The following is a 21,919-nucleotide window of genomic DNA, read 5'->3' on the forward strand; positions in this document are numbered from 1 at the left end:
AATTGTGTTCAATTGAAATATTATTCTTTTTAGCATTAACATGCGTGAATTAATAATTGCCGTGAATTTAGAGCGACTTTGTTCTTGCCAGGGCGACTTTTTGTGCGGAGAACAAAATACATATCGAAAGTGGTGCAATTAAAGCTGCGAATTCGAAACATACTCTAAGGAAGACAGATTAATGCGGCGGTTATTTTTTATGAGAGCACTTTCAATTTTTCGAAATAAATTCAATGTGTAATTTGAACCGACACAAGACTTGCGATATGCAAATATTTCAGCAGGACAAGGCTAAGTTCGGTGATTAATTTTAATGTACCAGTGTGGTCCAAATTAATTTAAAGACATAAATTATTAAACTTGTGTATGTAGTTAAAAATTCATCTATTTTCCCTCTTCCTGCTTGAAAATTGATTAACTTTAGTTATTGGTTTTTCTTAAGTGTAAAAATGTTAATCTTGTCTTTGGTTAAAAATTTAAATTTAATCCATCAGAGATCTGAAAAAAAAAAATTTGTTAAGGAAGATGGATTTCTCTAAAGAAAATTAAAATATCCGATTTTAAGAGTAAGAAAATTAGTAAGTGAATTAAATTGACTCTCTTTTGGCCAGCAAAATATATTGAATGGTTCAAATGTGCATTAATTCGACATAATATTGTAAATAAAAATACACAATTTTAGGTGTAGACCAACGTTTTTTATATGTGATGAAGTCAATACTTGACTCTTTCTGGGTCAAATTATGACCTATAATTGTAACTTAGCCTTAAACCACCATCTTCATTGCCTTGGAGTGACACAAGCGTATCTTTTTTCCATTGATATTTGCAATATTTTAAATGATTAATCACAATTAAACATAATTATCATCTGCAATTTTCCTTAAGTAAATTTTATAGTTTTTCAATATATCATAAACATTGTGTTAAATCTTAAAATTTTACGCGTGCATATTATATTTTATGTGTTTTGAGAATGAAGCAGGAAAATCTTGATGATTAAAGTCATCACTTATAAAATATAATTTTTTAGTGAACTCAATTTGTAAAATCGAACACAGAGAGCATCCGCATATCCACGCCAAAATATAGCCACTTGCCGTCAAGTCTGCTTTTAGAAAATAATTTGCTAATTCAATCGAGCGCGAAAAGGTCGGTTATAGAAGACGTGAGTGGTCCGCTAAAAGTGCGCAATCACACGGCCGTTAAGTAAGAGAATTAAGCAGAAGTTTTATTTTGGGTGCAGGAAAAATTTATGTACGTATACTGATGATATGCAACGCGCGGCGGCTCGGGCTAGAGAGGAATATCCGGGTTGGGTGACTGACCCTGGCTGTGCGAATTTATTTTTCTCCTCTTTTCGCGGCCGCCGCCGAGGAGGAGAGAGAAATCATCTTTTTAAACACACCACTTTTTTTCCAAATAAAATTACCGCGGCGGTCGATTTGGGAATGAATTTATAAAATGTCGGTGGAATGCAGGACGATCGTCTCGTAAATTAATTCGGAGCGGGCGTGAGACCAATTAGCGCTGCTCTTAAAGCACGCAACTTCTTCTTATCCAATCAGCACCTGTTGCGCCCAGCTTGCTACTCCGCGACTGAGCCCACGGAGCTTTATTACTAAACACATCTCTTTCTCTTCGGCTCGTTCGGGCGCGTGTGATTTTTATTTGCGCGCAGCGGGCGACTGTTTCTTCACACTGATTCAGCTCTTTCCGTCGTGTTTAATTGACACTTTCGCTCTATGCACGTGATTTAGTGCCTTCAATACGGAAAACGGGCCACTTTGATCAAACTCGCAGTGTTGATTGGGGTTTGTTGCGAAAGTAGATTTTTACTGATGTTTAGTAAAAAATTTTTTAATTAATTTAATTGTAAAATGTTAGTACTACTGTAAAATTTGTTTAATTAAATTTATTTATTTATAAACTTTTATTAAATTTTTACAGTAATGATTTTTTATTTTATTTAAATAAAATTTGTTTAATAAAACCAAATTTGTATAATGCTAACCAATAATTGTGTAATTATAATTTATTAAAAATATTTAAACGTGATTTTCATACTTATAAAAGCTTGCCAAATTATTTTTCCACAGCGCTAGTAAAAAAATTAATACAATTAACATAAAATACTTTAAGAGCATTCATTTGAATCATTATGTGAAAGGTTAAAAATTTTAAAGACAAATTATTTAAAATTTACAAAGATAGTAATTAATACTTGAACAAAGCTCATGATCACCTGAGACCAATCAAAGTTTCAAATTTTTTGGCTCTTCTCCTGCGCTCTTTTGCTCCGTTACCCGTTCCCTTCATAAGAAGTAGGTAACACAGAAGAAATCAGTCATACATCTGTTCAAACTAATAGCCAATTTAACTAACAGATGTGTATGCTATAAAATTTTAAATTTTAAAGAAAAATTACAGCATTATTAAATAAAAAATATGATTGTACATCAAATTTCCTAATTAATTAACATTTATTTCCCTGGACATTTCAATAATTTATGTTTTCAAATTACGATCATTAAAAAAAATACACTAAGCCCGTCAATTACTTGAGCACCCCATCAAATTTTATTCATCCAATATTGCCCTAGCATAATTATGTTCATTTTTACGCCTGCACATATCGTTGAATGGAGCTTTCGAAATGTGGCGCAGATTTCTCCAAATCGGCAGAAAAGCGCAAGGACCGGCCGAGCGCTACACCCACAATTTAACTGCTGCTCATTCCAACTTAGGCGTTTATAATAATCACAGTAATCAACGCTGCGCTTGCTGAACGAAGGGAGCCTTCAAATTCCCTCACGTTTCTCATCACGCAGGTCCCGTTGCTTCATTTTCATTATTCAAATTCACCTCTCGGCTGCTCTGATATAGACGCCGCCAGGCGTGGGAGCAGAAATAGTGAAAAATTACGTTTCTTTTCCAAACGAAGGTGGTGATTTTTGAAAATTTGGAAACGTCTCAAATAAGCAGCTTTGACTGCCTGAAATTATTTATAAATTTTACCAATTTTACCTCCAAAATATTCATACAGATTCATTTTAAATTTTCCCAGTCGGTGTGAATTTTAAGTGTGTTTATTTATTGCTGACGTATTCCCAATAAAAAATTCCTATTTAAAACTTTTTACCAAATCATCTTCAATATATAGCTTTTTATAGCCAGTTTTTCAAGATTAATTTTTATATTTAATTTTCCGTCTTGTGAAAAATCCTTTCTTATTATCTACTAAAGATCAAGTTTATCAACCCCTTGGCGTTTGAAAACGTAATTATTAATTTAAAAAAAAACATGCTTTTTTCTACAAAATTGAGTTGAAGTTAAATTTAATTGCTACCTTTTCAGTACAAAACCCCCCATTTTGCTGTCTAAAGCAAAAATTCAATTTGAAGCGGACCACTTAATTTTTTCCAGTGAATTTAATAATTATTTTATTTATTAACGTCCGCGGCGAGAGTGGATATATAACTGTGAAACTCGGTTTCGAGCATCAGCGCGGGTCAAAAGATCACGAGCGAGCGGCCACACCGAAAGAAATTCGACGAACCGCCTTATTTGAATATTTTAATTACTACACCTCGTCGGGGCGGTTTGCTTGGGAGAGAGAGAGTGAAAGAACTTGGAAGAAGAAATATGATGCGTTGTAAATTTTGGAAAGTCCACTTATTCGCCCAATAATTGTTTTTGCATCTCGCTGGGCCATAATTTATGACTTAATAAGAATTCGGTCGGTCAGCCGAGAAAGTGGCGAGGGGCACAAAAAAAAATCAATTTGGCGACCCGGACGCCCTGGCCTGCGTGCAACCGAAACAATAATAATCAGCAGCGGAATGTGTATAATTATTTTTGCGCGGCCCCGCCCGCTTAATTGTGATTGATGGTTCGCCGATACTCTTGCCGTCCTATTAGACGGCGTGATTGATTGGCCGCTCAAAAGCGCCTAATTACTCCCGCAGCCTTGCGCTAATTTCCGACTCAAAGATGTGATGGTTCGTGTTTCAGCCGACTCGTCCGCCCCCGCACCCCCGAGCGAAGCCCTGGCGCACTGTCTCGAGAGCTTGAGGACCGGCTCGACCACCCTTTTGTCACTTCAAAGGATCAAAGAAGCCGCTATGTAAGTTGATGTTTAAAGCACATTGCAATTTTAACTTTTGAATAATTTTTAATTTATATAATATATTTTTTAAATAAATTATAAACTATTTATTAGTATTTTGTAGTATTTTGTTTTACAACTATGTGTATAAATAAAATTTTATTATTTATTTTATTAATAATATATTAAGTTTTAAATTTTTATTTATTTTAAAATTAAATTAAATTAATTTTACCTATACAAGTATTAATATTTTAAAAATATAATGTATTTCTTGTGTCCTAACAAAGATTATTGAGGTGTAATATCTTTCACTATAGGTTGCTCTTAGAATCCCCAGCATGATAATTAAATAATTGCACAATGCTATTAAATTACAAGCTTCATTTTTTTAAATTCGAAATAATTCATATTATAGTATGAAGGGAGTATTATTGGATGCAAAAAGTTCAAAGTTAATGATAACTTTGACCCTCGCTTTTGGATGACATCATGCATGGGGCAAAGTAGCTCCCTTAAATTTAAATATTGTTCACATTAAAAATATTGCATGGATTCTCATCTTAACCATGAAAAGTTTCAGTGGTTTCAATTAAAGCAACTTATTAATGAAAATAAGGGTTAGAATAATTGTAATAAATTGAAAACAGGCCTAGTCTTATTTAAAAATTATCCTTTATAATTAATTATTTTCCCTATTTTTATAATATATAATAAAATTGTTATAAAATTTGCAGCAATCTGCAATTTCTATCTAACTTCCCAATAATAGTCACACTCTCGCGATCTGTTTCAAACCGCAATCAGCGTTTATCTCCTTTAATACTTATTGAGCACCGTCGGCGTTTACAGTTGGATTATTTTTCCGAATGCCCGTGCAATTGTTGAGCGAATCTTCTTTCTCTTCTCACGCTTCTTCTCCGCGATCAATTTCAATAATCTGCTAAAAATGATGGGTCGATCCACGCCTCGCCTTTCAGTGCGTGCGTGTCGAATCGCAGAAACAGTGGGCAAGCGGCGGCGAGGAATGCATTTTATTGAGAACCACCTCTTTGGAATTCGCTGGTGCATTCGTTTCATCTGCGCGCCTCAATAATTTACAATAATTGGTTACGACTGAAAGAACGGGGAGCCAGGCTGGGAAAGGTTGATTCACTTTTCAACGTTTTCTAACAAAAATTAAAATTTTTCTTCTACTGGAATTTGTGAAATTCAGATTCCAACTCATTCTAATAAAGTAATAATCAACTTCCTCCAATTGTAAGATTTTAAAGTGTTTAATTTTATCAGATTCATACAAATTTAACTAAAATTTTATAGATAAAAAGTTAATAATTATTATTTTGTATTAAAAATTAATTTTTTAAGCTCCTTTTTAGTAAATATTGAAACTTTTAGACTTTTCCCCAGCCTAAAGGAGGTATTAGGTTAAGTAAAAGATTTGCCAGTGTTTTTCTTCAAAATTATCATCTGTTCTATAGAAATCCTTGTGCTCCAAATAATAAATAAATCCCAACACCTAATTTGGTCCGTCTGCTCTCTTGACCGAATTTGAATTTCAAATTTCCACCGCCAGCAGACAGACGTTTTTAACACATCATCAAAATTTACTGCCACCAATAAATCTGGCTAACTAGAGGAGAAATTAATCTGAAAAAGTGGACAATGGGTGTATTCAAGAGATCCAAATAATAAATAGTTTAGAGCGAATAAACAGCAAATTAGCCTCAGCATGTGCGCAGATTTAATCTGAAAGAGCGGCAGCGATCGTTAAAAGCCTTTAACAAGCATTTTATAACGGCCGCGGGCGAATCGAGAGCATTTCAAGCAACACATCCTTGCGCCTTATTGTCTCGCGAGTAATTAGATTTTTCACCTTTTTTTCTCTCTCCTTGAAAATTCAATTACCGCGCCAGCATTAAACGCTTATTTGATATACGAAAGCTTTTCAAGGAAAGACTGCCAGTCTGCCTACTTAGCGTTGGTGAATAAAAAGTGCATAAATATAAACCAGATCAATGCGGTCGGTTGAATTGACATAGATATAAAATTATTTTTTTCAATATTTTTCAGGGTGCTGCATAAAAAGTCAAGCCCGGCGCCAGCAGCAAACGGCGTCAGCTCACCCCCACCCACCACATTCACCACCCCCGCGTGTCCGTCCCCCGGAGGCAGCACCGGCGGCAGCACCGACTACGGCGACAACCTGCGGAGAAGAAAAGTGCACAAGTGCGACTTCGAGGGCTGCGAAAAGGTCTACACGAAAAGTTCCCACCTCAAGGCGCACAAACGGACGCACACAGGTGAGAAATAAAACTCGGCAACCTGCTCGACACTTGTGATCCACTGGTGGCATAACCACCAGTTCGGATAAAAATTTTATATTTCTTTTATTCTTTTAGATTATGATAACAAAAATATGAGCCGCATTTTTAGTAATATAAATGACATAAAAAATCTTGTTTGTTATCTTTCCTTTAAATTCCACTTATATCTCTGCATATATTAAGTTTTACAAAAATTTCGGGGAAAAATAATACAAAATTAATTATTATTTTGAGTGCCCAAAAACCAACCCCTAAAATTCACAAAAGCAAATAATCTGGCAAATCTTATTACCTTATTCTGATTTTTTTACACAGTTAAATTAATGACTCATTATTATCATTGTAAAATTAAGTTTTTATAACAATGGTGATTAAAATTTTCGATTGTTTAACAGTAAAAAAATTTACTGTTCCTATTGTTATACAAAATTGAATAGTTTAATTAGCTTTAACTTTAATTAGTTTATATTCTTTTATTATTTTTAATAAATATTTCGTAGAAGGAAAATGAAAATTTTATTTCCTTATAAAAAATGTGACATTTTTATAATTTCAACGTTTAAAGGATTTATGAAAACAGTCTATTTTGACAAATCAATATTGTCTTAATCTGGCTTGTCGCCGGCCAATCAATATCAATTTCCTGAATAAAGCTTTCATTAAATTTTGTGACGTCAATCAATCTCCTTTTTGCAGGTGAGAAGCCTTACACTTGTACCTGGGAAGGCTGTACCTGGAAGTTCGCTCGGTCCGACGAGCTGACGAGGCACTTTCGGAAGCACACGGGCCAGAAGCCTTTCAAATGCCACCTGTGCCAGAGGTCGTTTTCGCGGTCGGACCACCTGTCCCTGCACATGAAGAGGCACTGAGAGCGCCCCAACCCGCCCGCCTGCCCTCAGAGGGCCCAAAGCACGACTGCAGTTACCTGGCCAAGTGTTTTTGACTCAACACTCCGTCCTTGCACGAGACTTTTTAAATATATTCTTTACTTCTTATCTTGCCAAAAGTGATATTACTAAACGAAACAAAGGTTCAGAGTTCTTTTTTACCACAAGGTGGCCTCCTTTGTGCTTTTTGAGAGGAAGTCCGAAGTGTGAATTCTAACCACTGGATACTTTCCAAGTTCCTCCTGCTTGGTAAATACATGTATTAGCCCAGTAATATTATACAAAGGCATTCCTGGACAAATTCAAAGTGCATTTTTGCACGTAATTACGGAGAAAAATAATAATTTTGAGCTTCCATCTCTAGGCAGGATTTGTAGTTCAGTGGTTGAAAACCATTGGTTGTGGCATTAATATTTTTATAGAATTTTTGCAACCTGGTGCTTTTTACTGAATGCCCCACAAAAAAACAGCATTCTCTATTTTTTGTACAAAAATTAATTTGACAAGTAGACATAATTTAAAAACAAAAGATTGACAATATTAAGACATTCTTTATAGTAAAGTGTTGTTCCAGTGCCTTAAAAACAACACAAAAATTTGGGACTTGGCCATTCCTCGTGTAAAGAAAGATCGACATCTTTCACTTTAATTTTATATGATTTGTTTTTATGTGTATAATGAGTCCTACATCTCTTGGAGACCAGAATTTGTACAGTGACAATTTTTTTTTTAATAATTTTGGCCAGTTAGTATCTCATAAATTCATCATCCATCACTGGAAAAATAAAATGATTTGATTCTGTGATTCGAGAACTGCGGCAGGATATCCGAATCTCAGCTGGTACTTAATAATATAGATTTGTACTTAATTTTCATTCTATTTTCATTCCAATGGAAAATTTTGAAAGTATTATATGAGATTATAATCTGCTTGCAAAATCGAAACAGATTGATCTACACCTTTAATTTATTTTCGCCACTTCATCATGGTGTGTACAGAAATTCATCTAACATATGCATATTGTAAATAGAATTTTATATTTTTAAGGCGGAGTAAATTAATTACTTGTTGAGTATTGTGTACTTTAAAGAAGAAGAAACTTGAAACTTGTTTCAAATCCTTTTTGTAATTAATTGGATGTGTATTGTGTGTATATGTAATTTTTTTGAGCGAAAAAGAGAAGATGCATGTGCAGCTAAAATTCCTGTTGACTACTTAATGAGAAATAATGTATTTTTTCAAAGAGCAAGAGGTTTTTTATTTTCTGCATCCTCTCGCCTGACGCCAAAATAACAAGAAATCCTTTTAGAACCTTAAAATGGGAGCATGGCTTGGAGGGCAGCAAAAATCCAAGCGAAGAAACCTCGGGGTTGCTGAGCTGGAGCGGCATCCTCATCGCCGTCATCAAGTAAGTAACGGACCAATGCCGTTGATGCAGGTTTGTAAGAAATGAGCGGCGCAAAGCGGGCTGTACGGAAAAAATTAGGGCATGCTGCATTTTGTTGTATTATTTAAAATATACCATCCGTGGCTGAAGGTCGGAAGCCATTCAGCACAGCAGTCGCGAACTGCTCCTCATATGTCATGTCCTCAAATTCCCCAGACTCGGCGAGCCGCTTGAGTCGACCGGGCAGATTGGTGCTATCCAAACCAGAACCAGGGTTTCTTCTTGGAAATCGGACCCCTACTACGGTTCGGATCTGCCTTCGGGTGCCAAATCTGTAGAGGCTCCTCGCGTGCTGGTCAAAGCCTTTCCAAACGATCATAAATTTAAAGCTCAGATAAAATACAATTAGGCCTACTTTCACTGGGTTTCGGCCCATCACCGATGAAGAGTCGCACGGTGAAAAGGGACTTCTTGTCCCCAATGGACTTGATCAGAGCGATACCTTCAAGAGAGCTCAGGGGCACGGCCCTTTTGTAGGTCACCCTACGCTCTGCGTTCATTAGGGCTGCTGGAACTTCTTGCATCATGAAGGATGTGAGCGTGATGACGGGAATATCTTGAACTTAAAGAAGAGAACTTTTTCAAAATGAGGATAGTTAGCAATCCGCGACCGTTGAAAGCAAAATCAAGAATTGTTCAAAATTTAAAGATTGTTGTAATTTAGTCATTGTTGCATCAATATCAGATTCTTACATTTTTCAACAACTTTGCATTGTTGTGAGTGACTTTATGCTCTTTTCTTCTGGGTTGAAACTTAAAACGGAAATCATTCACTTGAATTAAATTGTGTATTTGGCAACTTTAAATTAAGTTTATTAACTAAAGTCCTAGGTTCAATCTTATTATGATTATTATTGCCCTTCAGCTCGGAAAACATGGCAAACGCAATCGTTTTTGCCGACTTGTAAGGACTCCTTATTGACATAGTCAAATCAAGTCCTCTCAACAATATGAACAGATTTTTTCGATTGTTGGAAGACAATTGGAAATTTTAATCACCATTGAATGAATTTTAGAAATTGAAAATAATTTTAACTGAATACTACATGATTAAAAATTTTGCAATGAATTAGGGTTAATTTGTACTATAATTTTTAAGTGAACTACAGGATAATATTTGCATGTGCAGTTTTATCATCTGATGAGTACGAGAAGAGCTAAATACATTTAATTTCAAATAATTTTTATTAATGTACATTCTCTGCCAAAATAAATCATCCATAAATTCCAAAATTACAAATTTTGATCGGTTACAAGAGAGAGAATAATATTAAGATTGTATTTATGGAGAGATTGAAATAAAATGCAGACTAGTTAAATTAAAATATTTTTATTTCCGTCCCACACCTCATAAGCAAAGGAATCCTTCTTCTCGTCACGCACTACAAGCATAAAATAATGTTAGTAAGAAAATTTTAATTCTAGTTTTCTAGAAGATTTACCATCCAGTAACATTTTCGGGGCCGTCGCAGGTGTTGATAAATTCATTGAAAGCACGTCCAACTCCACATCTATACATTCTAGGCCGGTTGTTCTCACAGATAAAATATTTGGTGCAGTCATTGTCAGGGGAGCGGAAATATCTGCTGGCGCTGAAGCCTGCAGGACCCAAACTGCTCACCTTTTCTTCAGGACAAGTGAAGCCCAAAAAACCTGCAACGAAAACATTGAACTAAAAAATAGAATTTATTCAATGTCGAAACTTTTTAGTCCATTTACAAAACAAAAACTGAACTTAATTCAATTTATTTAAATTTATAAATTAAATGACAAAAAAGTAGTGTTGTATTTTCAATGATCAAAATAAAAATTTAGAGTCTACATCAGGAAAATTTCTGTACATAAATAATGTTTCACAATTTTTCACTCCAATTAGAACATTTACCCTCAGCGTCACATTCTGCAACCAAATCAGGCCAGTTGCACTGCAGGGTGGTCGAGTCAAAAGCAAGTCCTTCGGGACAATCAAACACGTAGCCCCTTCCGTCGGCGCAGTTCATGAACTGCCCACACTGAGTAGCGTCGGCACCCATTCTGAAGTACCCAAACTGATGAGGACAATCCCCAGACGGCTGCGGAGGTTCTGTTGGTAAAAAGTTTGGAATATGAAACGCCTGCCGATTTGTCAGATATGCAACCGGCTTTGCGTGCATGTTAAACCGGCTGCATAAATCGTTCTTTCACCAGAATAAACTCCTATAGTCTGATCCTTTCTACACGAACAAGGCCAAAGGTAAAATAACTTATGAATTATTCTGGATTGGGAAAAACAAGGTTCTCAAACTCATTTTTCAGAAGCAGCTGACTTAAAAAATCCAGAGTACAAATTTAAATTTTGAATTAATTAAAAAAAAAATCGCATGATAAATTTTTCCATTATTCCAACTCACGAGTGGCTTCCCTTCCAGTGCAGTCGACATCTGTGGGGTAGCTGCAAGGGTAGCTGAAGAAGCGTGCCTTGTCGTTGAAAAGTAGGCCGTCAGGGCAAAGTTTTTCCGTCGCTACTCCGTCCTCGCACTCGATGTACTTGTCGCATTGCCTTGGATCGGCGAATCTACCATTTTTCTCAGGACATTGTTGTGCGTATACGCCTGAGAAAAAAACAATATATGGATTTCTATCAACATGAAGAAAGAAATTAATTTACATAATTTATAACAAATAACAAAAAATTCTATAAAAAATCAATATCTTTTCCTTTTACTTCATAGAAAGTAATTTGAATTGAATTACAAAACTGAAAATTAATAAAAGAAATTAATAAATTCTGAAAATGGGGAAATGAAAATTGATAATTTAAAATGTCAGTGGGATTTGCTGTAGAATAAAATAACAAGTTTCACATTCTACAATTGTTTTTAAAAGCCAGGTTTGCTTCCCAAAGGTGAATAAGAAAGCACTACGGCAGATGGGTTTTAAAAGGCCTAAAAGTTGCTTGCTCCACTCATGACCTTGCATATTACACGCCAAGCAGGAAAACAAGCGCCTCTCTCTCATTCAATATACGCGTTTCCCTTTCAGACGTCTCGCCATTATGCAATAAATTTACACAAATCCACACACAAAATTAACCTTTAATGCCAAAGAATTTAAAATTAATCATCAAGCTTCCATTTGTTCATGATTTGATTTATCATTAGTCATTTTATTCACTTTAAATAAGCAAAAGACCGTAAATGTTAATTAATTGATTAAATAACCGTTTAATTTGAAAGCGAAGTTCTTACTTGATTTATCTTCAAAAAAAAATTATGAACAAACAAAGCAAGTACGTAATATAATTAGATCTAGAAATAGTTACTCACAAATTAATCCAAGAAGGACAGGCAGCCAAATTCTGCTCATGGTGCTATTTGCCTCTCAGGACTGGAGCCAACTGCGATTAGAAAAAGGTAAAGGATGACACCGCTGGGTCACTGAGGGTCTCCGCTGAATGGGAAACCATGTTATGAAGGCACTTCTTTCTCCCACTCCTTTTGTTACGCATCTTCAGCAGTAAACGGGCAGACTCATTTACCTTCAGATTAATCTTGTTCTAACAAACTGAAGTTGCTAAATACCAAATTTTTTAAATTTACACTGAAGCACGTAGAAAAAAAATGAATAAAGCTGCAGAATTTAATTCTAAGTTGAAAATTTTAAAATGTAAGTAAGATACAAATTTAAATAAATTTTTTTTTATAATTTTGTAAAAAATATTTTAATTTTTTGTGTTTGATTATGATTTTTTTTTAAATATGTGATCATTAATATTTTTATAATTTTCATTAGTAAACATCAATATAAAATTGATTCTAAATATTTAGATGACTTAACCTATAACATGAAAAATTCGAAAATTTATTATCAAGAGCAATTTGACTCATTTTAATTAAATATCAAAAACTTCTCTAGACAATAAATATCATGCATTGTATTAAAAATTAAGAAAATCTTCAATATTACAAAATATATAAAGATTTCTTGATTAATTATTAATTTTTCATAGCATTTCATTCTTTTTTTTCGATTAAACTTTTAAGCGAAATTGAGTAATATTAAAATAAAGCATTTCTTAGCCTCTCTAGACTAGCTGCGTAGCGACCAATGGTGGCAAATGTCAGACGGGTTGCATCACAAGCCTTACAATGATGACCAGCACCGCCGTCGCGTCTCGCATCTCTAATTGTGTAAACACATCTGTGCAGTGAAATCTTCGAGATGTTTCACACAACAGCTAGGAATTTGAGAATTCTTTTTAAAATTCTACTCGGTGGCGATCTGATTGAAAAAAGAGCGCGACCGAAAAGGTTAAAACTGAGATCTTTGGCCTTGGCCATTGGATAAATTTTTATTTTTTTCATTCTGGTCGGGTTTGAGCACTTTTACTTGCGGGTGCCGCCGCCGCCACTGCTATTTTATTATTTTTTACGCCAACTTGAAAGTCGGCGGTAAAATATGATCTCAATCTCCGGCGTGTACCTGAAAATTTTGCAGAAACGTTTAAAACAGGATCTTGCAGACGTGATCAGCTTTAAGTATTGGCAATTCGCTTTGTCTGTCCATGGGAAAATATCGCACTTACTTGTAAGTGCACTTGTGTGACGGGAATCGACAAGTAAAACGAGCTGTTAATTGCTGTTGATTACAATTTTCAATTTAAAATAAAAAATTGTCTCAAGAAATTAATTGTATTTTTGGACGTTATAGTTTTCTAACTTACTAAATAGACTATTATAAGTAAATTCTGAATTGCTAATAAAATTTATTATGTTATGTAAATTCAATGACAACAATCAACATAAAATGTTCAGATAATCTTTGAAAATCACAAAAACATTCTGTTTAGTTAGATAATTAATTTTATTTCTAACAAAAATTGTCGCGATTTTTAATTACATCAATATAAGAAAAACATTACCTTCAAATATTATAATAATGTTATTGTTCAATTTTAACTTTATTTTTATCAAATTTACATTGTTTGCTAAAATTTATTTAACTAAAATAAAATAAACGTTAAATTATTTGAATTAATATACTTTTAATATAATATTACTTGCATTTTACGTATTATTGAAATAAATAGCATCTTATAATATTTTTAATAATAATTCCATACAACAAATGCTGTGAGCAATTTAGGACAACAATTTTTTAATTGAACTTTACCACTAAACTTGATCCTGATCTAGATAAGAATTTGAATTTTGAACAGAGGTATTTGGCAACTTCCAAATTAAATTTTTTCTCACAATAGTAAAATTAAATACTTACATAAAATAAATCTTCTGTTTTATTTCCGTACAAAAGCTAGTAAGTATTTTCTCATTTCATAAGTTACATTTACTCATGACAAATTCGTGCAATTTCCATTCAATTTCTTTATTAAAATTGATGAAATCCTATTTCCCTGTATCCGAAGGGCGTTGGTCAATCCCCGAGAGCGGTCACACCTTTTCAATTGGCGTCGCCACACATAATCAGTAGCGTGTGCACTTCACGAGATGATGCTCGACAAGAGCAAAAGAAATGAGCCGCGGCATTGACTTATCGGTGGCGGCGGCGGCGGCTCGATCTCGCTCCAAACTTTCCCCACGTACTTGAGCACAAATCGAATGCAGTGATCCGGCAAGCAAAAGCTGCAATAGTCGAAAAGAAAGCCTTTCTACAGCCGAGTGATACACATTCTGTATCACAAGAAAGAATCAAAGTAGTGCCGCCACAAAAATTTGCTCCAGATGAATGAACTGTAAAAATTTTGCGAGCTCATTATATTTCAAGAGAGAGAGAGAGAAAGAATTATGGACACGCGTGCGTTTTCTGATTTATTCCGGTCACACCTATCGTGAATTAAAAGGGAAAGTGAAGGAGCGTCATTTCGCCGGTGGCCCTTTTCAATGTGTTATTCCATAATACTCGTCTTACGTTACAAATCCAGCCTGGAATATTACAATGACTACACCAGATTTTAAAAAGGAAAAGTTTTAAAGTCATGCACATAAAATTTCATTTATTTTTTTTTATTCTCAATTTTTATCAATAATTGTTTATAATATCCAGAATTAAGGAGCGTCTGCTGCAAAAAAATTCCGATACATTTTGCTGAAAATTGCAGTCTGCATAAAAAATTGAGGCAAAGACTGGGCTTGCTTGACCTTTATTGACCCATTTAAAACGTGTAAAGGGCCAGGTTTGAATCTTGAATACAACAATTGGCAACAAACAAACAATGCCTTCATTTGACTATATCAGAACCTCCTCCTAAAAATAATTACGGATTTTTACTGAGACTTTTGGGTATTTTATGTTTTTTTGTTGTTGCATAGCTAGAAAAAATAGATTCTGCAAACATATTTTTCACTTTGTTAAATTGTGAGTCTTGATAAAAGAATGCTGCTACAAGAATTTAAAATGCCCATTTATTATTAAATCAAAAACTAAAGATAAGAAATATTTTTCATGTTTACAGCTTGCAATCCCTCAAATTTTCTTCAAATTAGAATATATTTTTAAACCACTCCATGCATAAAATGTTGTTTTAATTAGAAAGTATGTTAATTGAAAGCAGTTGAATAAAAAAATCTGTCACAACTCTATATAATCCTAAGAATTTCCTTCTAATATTTTCCACCTCTTGATTATTAAGGTTGCGGTTTAACGGCGAATAAAAAGCGTCTGTCTGCGTCGCCTTTTGACCGCGCCCTGCCGCGACATTGCCCTGAGCTTCCGCTGCGTACTTTTATTATGTTAAATGTATTATTAGTTAATGACCCTGGCTTTTGAGGAAAGCGAGTTAGAGCCGAGCAAAGGTGACAATATGGCTGGCTTCGGTGCAATCAAATGATTTCTCCTCCTGCCAAAGTAAAAGCAGACCGAACAAGGTCGATTAACGATCAGTGTTCTCCTCTCTCTCAGGATGGCTGCACCTAGACTGTTTTTGCTCTGTAAGTTTGTGCACCGACGAAAGTCCCTTTTTGAATCCCATAAACCACACCAACCGCACCGATTTAGAAAATCTCTTTTAATTTCGTTATTAATGCAGAGGAATACGAAAGGAGAGTCTCCTCAAGTTGCTGTAGGCTGATAAATTAATTAAAAAATTTGTCTGCAGAAATAACCTCCAGAAGTTTCCTTTTCTTGGGAACCATTAATTTTGGCATTTACTCTCCGGGCCATAAAGTAAAATCACGTCTGATATAGGCGGAAGTTCTGATTTGTGACTTTCATAAACGGTGAAATTTTCACATTAAATGTCTAATTTTATCAAAAGCCTTTTCAAAACACAGAGAACCAAATTAATATAATTAAATTTATTACATAAGCACGTTTTACTAACATATCTAACTAATTGTAAGTGCGTTATCTGTAAAGCATTAAATTTACTCCAATCAATATCAATAAGCTAGGAGGGTAAGTCAATACTATTTTTAATTTGTATTTTTTTTTCTACATAAAATGAGATTATCAGCGATCAGCTTTAAAAGATTAAACAAGTGAATTAAAACAATTGCCTTGTAATTAAAACCATAGCTAATGAATTAAAAACAATTTTAGTAAATAAATAAATAAGAAAATATTAGGATCCCGTATAGTGAAAAATGAATTCTTTTATTTGTTACTGTTTTTTCAACTATTTAAACTACACAGTATGTGTCATGGCGGCATGTGCGATGGCCGTGCCCCAGAGGAAGAACCAGCAGCCGACAGGGTCAAGGTCGAGGGCTCCTCCACCAAGGGCGCAGCAGCAACAGCAAGAGGACGACGAGCAGTTTTCGGACGAGTGTCCCGAGCCGAACGGATTCTTCGCCGACGCAGAGCAGTGCGACAAGTACTACGCGTGTACTGAGGGTGTCATTGAGGAGAAGTTGTGTCCCGACGGAATGGTCTTCAACGACTTCAGCTCGCAGCACGAAAAGTGCGACCTTCCTTTTGGCATTGACTGCTCCCAGAGGCCCAAACTCCGTGAGTATATAAAAAATATATGAATAAAATGAGAATAACCTGTTTCCACGTAGGATCCTTGCCTTTATATAATTGTTTTAATTAAGTTCAGTCTTCATTGGCAATAAAATAATTAGAGAAAAGAGAAACTCGCGAGAATTTTTAGGTTGTAAACAGTTAGGAGTACTCATCACTCACAATACTCATAAGAGAGGGTTTTTTGAAAACTATTTTTGGCTATAAAAATCAGTAAAAATTGTATGTAACGCAAAGATCTATCAGGAATAGCTAATATGTGATTTTAAATGGGTTGATCAGACTGTTTAGTTTAATATAAATTTTTAAGTTTATATTTTAATTTTGATTTACTGTTTAACAGTTCAAACCAACTCAAAGTCAGTCATTATTGTCAATTTAATATTAATTTCAGAGACTCCTCAGCCTACCATCAATTGCCCTCGCAAGCACGGCTACTTTGCTCACTCAGACCCAAAGATTTGCGACAAGTTCTACTACTGCGTCGATGGCATGTTCAACATGATCACCTGCCCTGATGGCCTCGTGTACAGCGCCAAGACTGGAATCTGCACCTGGCCCGACCAGGCTCAAAAGAAGCACTGCGCCTCTGAAGGTATGAAATTTTAAACTCTTAATTTTCCCACTATATTAAACCACTTTATTTTAGACATTTTTAATTTCTCCTGCCCCAAAACCAACGAGACTGGAATGTCCATCCACCCCAGGTACGCCGACCCTGACGACTGCCAGTTCTTCTACGTGTGCGTCAATGGAGAAATTCCTCGCAGAAACGGGTGCACCCTTGGAAAGGTCTTCAATGACGCCACAAAGTCGTGCGACTCTGTGAAGAACGTGCCTGAATGGTAAGATTAATTTTAAAAATAATAGACAAAAGCTAAATCACAAACTTGGACGATTTTTTTCAATTGTTTTCTTTTTATCTTTTAATTGGGAATTTTCAACACTTATTCAAAATTTGGATAGCTTCATAGTTTTCAAAAAAAAATTATCATTCCAGCAAGGACTGGTACAAGGGCATTTTGACTGACGCTGAACTTGAACGTCTCGACAAGCCCAAGCCCAGACCCTCCGAGTCAGCAACCACCACCCCTGGCAAGAGGAACAGGAGGCCCCAGAGACCTGAGAGAACTCGCCCTCAGGAGAGCCGCGAGGAAGACGCAGCCTAACTTACTTATGTATTTCTAATTTAATATATGTGGCCTATTTGTTTAGGGTGCGAGTTGCGCGCGTTGTAATCTCTGTATCGGACAGATCTCTGCTTGTACTTTATGATTTTTTTTTTTTGTGCAGACTGTGTGTGAGAAAATAAAATTGGAATGATGTGGAAAATTAATAAAAGATTTTTTATTATTTTCATTTGTCTCATAAGTCAAATATTATAAACAATTGTGTATGAAGTTGTAATAATGAAAATTATACTGCGATTCACCTGAAAATGAGAGTCAAAAGATTAAGACTTTTTTCATCAAATAAAATTACCTTTTTAATTGAATAAAGTAGTCAATCAATTATATTATAAAAATATAATATATACTGTGTAATTTTAAATTAAAATTGGAATTTAAAAGATTTATATTTTATTTATTCCTCATTTATCTCTCATTTGGGCGTTTATACAAACATCGTCCTTAGAAAATAATTGATTATCGTGACCACAGTTTTCTATTTTGGGAGATGAGAAAGGTTAAAAACAATAAAAACACATTGAAATGTTTTGAAATGAGAAGTTTTTGAAAAACAAACTGATTTAAAAAAACTCTCTTTATCCATAATTTTGCTCTCCTTTTTCACCTTTTCGCTTCTGATTTCTGATATACGTGTGCCGGAAGCAGTCGGAGGCTGCAGCCATTAACAGTAGCCTGCGACCCAGTTGGAATAAAAGGCGCGGCGTCGAGGCAGAAAAGAGCTCAATTGGCGCAAACCGACATGAAATGCAATATACGTAGCTATCTAACTTTGGACTGGGTGACAAATATCGTGTAATCTACATATGAAGGAGCCAAGAAGAAGTGGTGTGGTGAGAGTAGTGATCGCGAGTTGCCACCACATCACGGCTACAGAGAGAAAGTGCAGGAGAAAGGGGAAGAGTTAAGGGTTCGCGTGGACCCGCCGAGCGCTCAGTTCGCCTCAAGACACCACCATGGCCAAGTGTCTGCTGCTCGTGGCCTCGCTCGTCGCCGCCTCTCGTAAGTTGCACTTGATTTTTAATCCAATGAGGATAGCATTTTCTTGATTTTCAACTCATTAAACTAATGATAGTAAAAAGCAATCGAAGTAGACAACGTTTACCAGAGAATCACAATTGTGCGCGTTAAAAAAATATTCAAAATCACAGAAATATAAAAATATATTAGTAATTTAAAAAAAAATCTCATTGAATAATAAAAGTTTAAAAAATAAAATGTATTTCTTTGCTAACCATTTAATATTAAATAAAAAAAGGAATGTGTTAAAAAAGTTCTGAAAGTGCAAAAAAAATTCATAATTTTGTTTGAATTGAAATGATTTAAATATTTATTTTTAACATTAACTTATTTTTACACTTATTGTTACCCATTTTAAAAAATCTAATGCAGGCATGTGGCTGAATCGTATTTTAATTTTTATTAAAGATCGTCTCTCATAATATTCATCGACGAGAGTAAACATTTTTTTTCAAAGCCGGCGGCGGGTCCGTATAAAAACCTGATCTGTTGGCCGGCACACATACATAGCAATTTACAAACTTACTTAAGGTAGCGAAAGTTTTTAAATCGAAAGTTATTTAATGCAAGACGAAAACAACCTCGGGGGTTCCAAATAAGTGAAAGTGACTTTGGGACCACAATGAATGCTGCACCCCACTTCTCACAACTGCCAAAGAACATTGACCCTCAAGCACACACACGCCGCGCCTGCTGTGGGAATTCGAAAATGTCACTTCACAAACATTACGTCACACTTCTTATAATTGCACGCATTAAATATCCATCAAGGAGTTTAGTGTCATTATGAAATGTCATAATTTATAATTCCACAATATTATTTAATTAACAAAAATACAATTTTTTTCACAGTGGCGGCTGAATTTAGGTGTCCCGCAAAATATGGACAGTACGAGGATGAACGGCAGTGCGACAAATACTACGAGTGCGAGGAAGGTGTGGCCACAGAAAAACTCTGTCCCGATGGCCTGGTCTTCGACCCCACCAACAGGAAGTACAACAAGTGCGACCAGCCCTTCAATGTGGACTGCGGAGACAGGACTGAACTTCGTAAGTTGATGATGAATTCAGAGAATTATGGGAATTAATTTTTTTTTAATTGCAGAGCCTGCCAAGAGCACTGAAAAGTGCCCTCGCCAGAATGGCTACTTCGCCCACCCTGACCCTGCCATTTGCAACGTTTTCTTCAACTGCATTGATGGTGACGCCATCGAGAGCCAGTGCTCGTCTGGTCTTGTCTTCGATGAGTACGCTGGAGTTTGCTCTTGGCCCAAGAAGGAGGACAAGGAGTGCGGATCCAAACGCAGTAAGTGGGAAATTATCAAAAAAAAAAAAAACAAAAAAAAAATACAGTAAAAAAAGAATGATGAAAATAATCACTTTTTCAAATTTAAGATAAATTTTTCTCCTATATTAAAAATGATAAATATTTTTCTTAAACAAATTGAAAAGGCTATTGATCAATTTAAGAGAGCCATTTAACCTGACCTCCATTAAATTCAACGTTTAAAGTAATATTTATTTTTAATGAGTAAATGAGAAGGTTTGTGCGCATTTGAGCGTAAAGAAAATTTAGAATAAATTTTAATATTTTTGTTGTAAAAAAGTTGGCACAAGGTTTCATTATTCAATTTTTATTTCAACCTGCAGTTTCCAATCTGAAAATTCATCCATTTTTCAATCCTTTATAATAATTTACGCATTTTTCCAGCTGTTCTGAAGGACGGATTCTCGTGCCCCAAGGAAGACCAGCTGGACGCCAACGGCCGTGCCACCGACCACCCCAAATACGCTCACCCTGAGGATTGCCAGAAGTTCTACGTGTGCCTGAACGGCGTCACCCCTCGTGAGCAGGGATGCTCATTGGGAGAAGCCTACAACGAAGAGAAGCAGCTGTGCGACGACCCCGAAAATGTTCCCGGATGGTGAGAAATTTTTTTCACATTTTTTTGTTTATCAATTCGTTTAATCGCATGATCAGTCAAGTGGTAAAAGTCTAAGCAGTTCTGGTTGAATGAAAAATTTCCAGTGCATGTCTTAACTGGTTTGGTTCTTTGTTTGTGCAGTGAGGATTGGTACAAGGATCACCCTGAGGTTGCGAACCTCAAGAACAGGGGAGCCCAGATTGACGCCCAGTTCGTCAGCAATAACCCCAAGAGGAATAAGAACTAAAGCGTCTCCTTCCATTGCTAGAGACTAGTCCCCTTAATAACTTTTTTTAACAAATAAAATCAACAAGAGAGCTCGACGTGTGTGCGTCAAGCTGCTGTACAAATTCTGTTATAAACGAGTTATAAAAATTATAGAATTGCCCCAGCCAAGAAAAAACTATTGTTATACAAATAATTTTCTCTCTTGCCTGAGTTGGAAAAAGAATTTTGTGTTCGAGAGCAGCATGTCACGTTTAACATTTTAACAAAAATGTGTGTAAATGTGCGGATTATAAATAAATCACTCCTAACAAAAAGTGGAACATTTTGCTTTTTTATAAATTGTGAGCGTATCCCTTTCAGCGAGGATTGGTACAAGGACCATCCCCAGTTCAAGGAATTGTATGACGATGAGGACGGTGATGGCAAGAAGGACTTTGGCAAAATCAAGAAGTTCAAGAATAGATATTGAACTTGAATCCGTAAAATATAATTTCAAATAATTTTAAGTGTTAATTTAAACAGGAAATAAATCCGTGACTTTTTATAAAAAAAAAACATTATCGTGTCATTCATATGCAAATATTGACCTCGCCCAACTTAGAAATCAGTATTATTAATGGATCTTGAGTACCTTGAAACTTGAACAGCGCCGGCAGAAGAAAGCTAATGAATTAATGATTTCGAAAATTTAAATTTACAATAAAACTGATCCGGTGGAATAAGAGAAAGACTGTGGGTGAAAACGAGTGCAAACCGGTGGCTGCTGCTGGCGAGAAATTGTGAATGCATGTTTTTACATTGAATGCTCAATGACGCGAAAATCGTTTTTC

At 35.4% G+C, this 21,919-nt stretch overlaps 5 protein-coding genes across 6 annotated transcripts in view; 3 read left to right on the top strand and 2 right to left on the bottom strand.

Annotated features, from left to right (window-relative positions):
• LOC132201200 (Krueppel-like factor 6) overlaps nt 1-8,566 on the top strand; it is a 100,167-nt gene extending 91,601 nt beyond the window's left edge. Inside the window, exons 5-7 of the mRNA XM_059627180.1 lie at nt 4,015-4,126; nt 6,182-6,411; nt 7,132-8,566. Coding sequence (XP_059483163.1) covers nt 4,015-4,126; nt 6,182-6,411; nt 7,132-7,304 — 515 coding nt within the window. The 3' untranslated portion in view covers nt 7,305-8,566. The remainder of the gene's footprint in view (nt 1-4,014; nt 4,127-6,181; nt 6,412-7,131) is intronic.
• A 70-nt stretch (nt 8,567-8,636) lies between these two features.
• LOC132201613 (uncharacterized) lies at nt 8,637-9,399 on the bottom strand. The gene is made up of 3 exons (XM_059627911.1): nt 9,126-9,399; nt 8,846-9,073; nt 8,637-8,791 (listed from the first exon to the last, which is right to left on the bottom strand). The coding sequence occupies exons 1-3, from the start codon at nt 9,295-9,297 to the stop codon at nt 8,637-8,639; spliced, it is 555 nt and encodes a 184-aa protein (XP_059483894.1). The 5' UTR covers nt 9,298-9,399.
• Nucleotides 9,400-10,084: 685 nt separating this feature from the next.
• Nucleotides 10,085-12,266, bottom strand: LOC132200558 (protein obstructor-E). Its single transcript, XM_059626101.1, has 5 exons — nt 12,076-12,266; nt 11,161-11,361; nt 10,656-10,853; nt 10,213-10,423; nt 10,085-10,152 (listed from the first exon to the last, which is right to left on the bottom strand). The coding sequence occupies exons 1-5, from the start codon at nt 12,113-12,115 to the stop codon at nt 10,146-10,148; spliced, it is 657 nt and encodes a 218-aa protein (XP_059482084.1). The 5' UTR covers nt 12,116-12,266; the 3' UTR covers nt 10,085-10,145.
• Nucleotides 12,267-15,543: 3,277 nt separating this feature from the next.
• Nucleotides 15,544-18,066, top strand: LOC132200077 (protein obstructor-E). Its single transcript, XM_059625267.1, has 5 exons — nt 15,544-15,696; nt 16,400-16,714; nt 17,124-17,324; nt 17,379-17,574; nt 17,730-18,066. Exons 1-5 carry the CDS (start codon nt 15,669-15,671, stop codon nt 17,896-17,898), a joined length of 909 nt encoding a protein of 302 aa, XP_059481250.1. The 5' UTR covers nt 15,544-15,668; the 3' UTR covers nt 17,899-18,066.
• A 665-nt stretch (nt 18,067-18,731) lies between these two features.
• On the top strand, nt 18,732-21,631 carry LOC132199850 (protein obstructor-E). Of its 2 annotated transcripts, none has more exons than XM_059624898.1 (5): nt 18,732-18,918; nt 19,789-19,986; nt 20,042-20,242; nt 20,648-20,861; nt 21,450-21,631. In XM_059624898.1, exons 1-5 carry the CDS (start codon nt 18,873-18,875, stop codon nt 21,556-21,558), a joined length of 768 nt encoding a protein of 255 aa, XP_059480881.1. In that variant the 5' UTR covers nt 18,732-18,872; the 3' UTR covers nt 21,559-21,631. The 2 variants fall into 2 exon arrangements, with proteins under 2 accessions (XP_059480881.1, XP_059480882.1); XM_059624899.1 differs by lacking the exon at nt 21,450-21,631 and adding an exon at nt 21,003-21,409 and having other exon boundaries at nt 18,758-18,918.
• Nucleotides 21,632-21,919: the final 288 nt, after the last annotated feature.

The sequence above is a fragment of the Neocloeon triangulifer genome, unplaced genomic scaffold (assembly GCF_031216515.1).
Source record: "Neocloeon triangulifer isolate White Clay Creek 2 clone unplaced genomic scaffold, ASM3121651v1 ptg000014l, whole genome shotgun sequence".
Classification (NCBI taxonomy): domain Eukaryota; kingdom Metazoa; phylum Arthropoda; class Insecta; order Ephemeroptera; family Baetidae; genus Neocloeon; species Neocloeon triangulifer.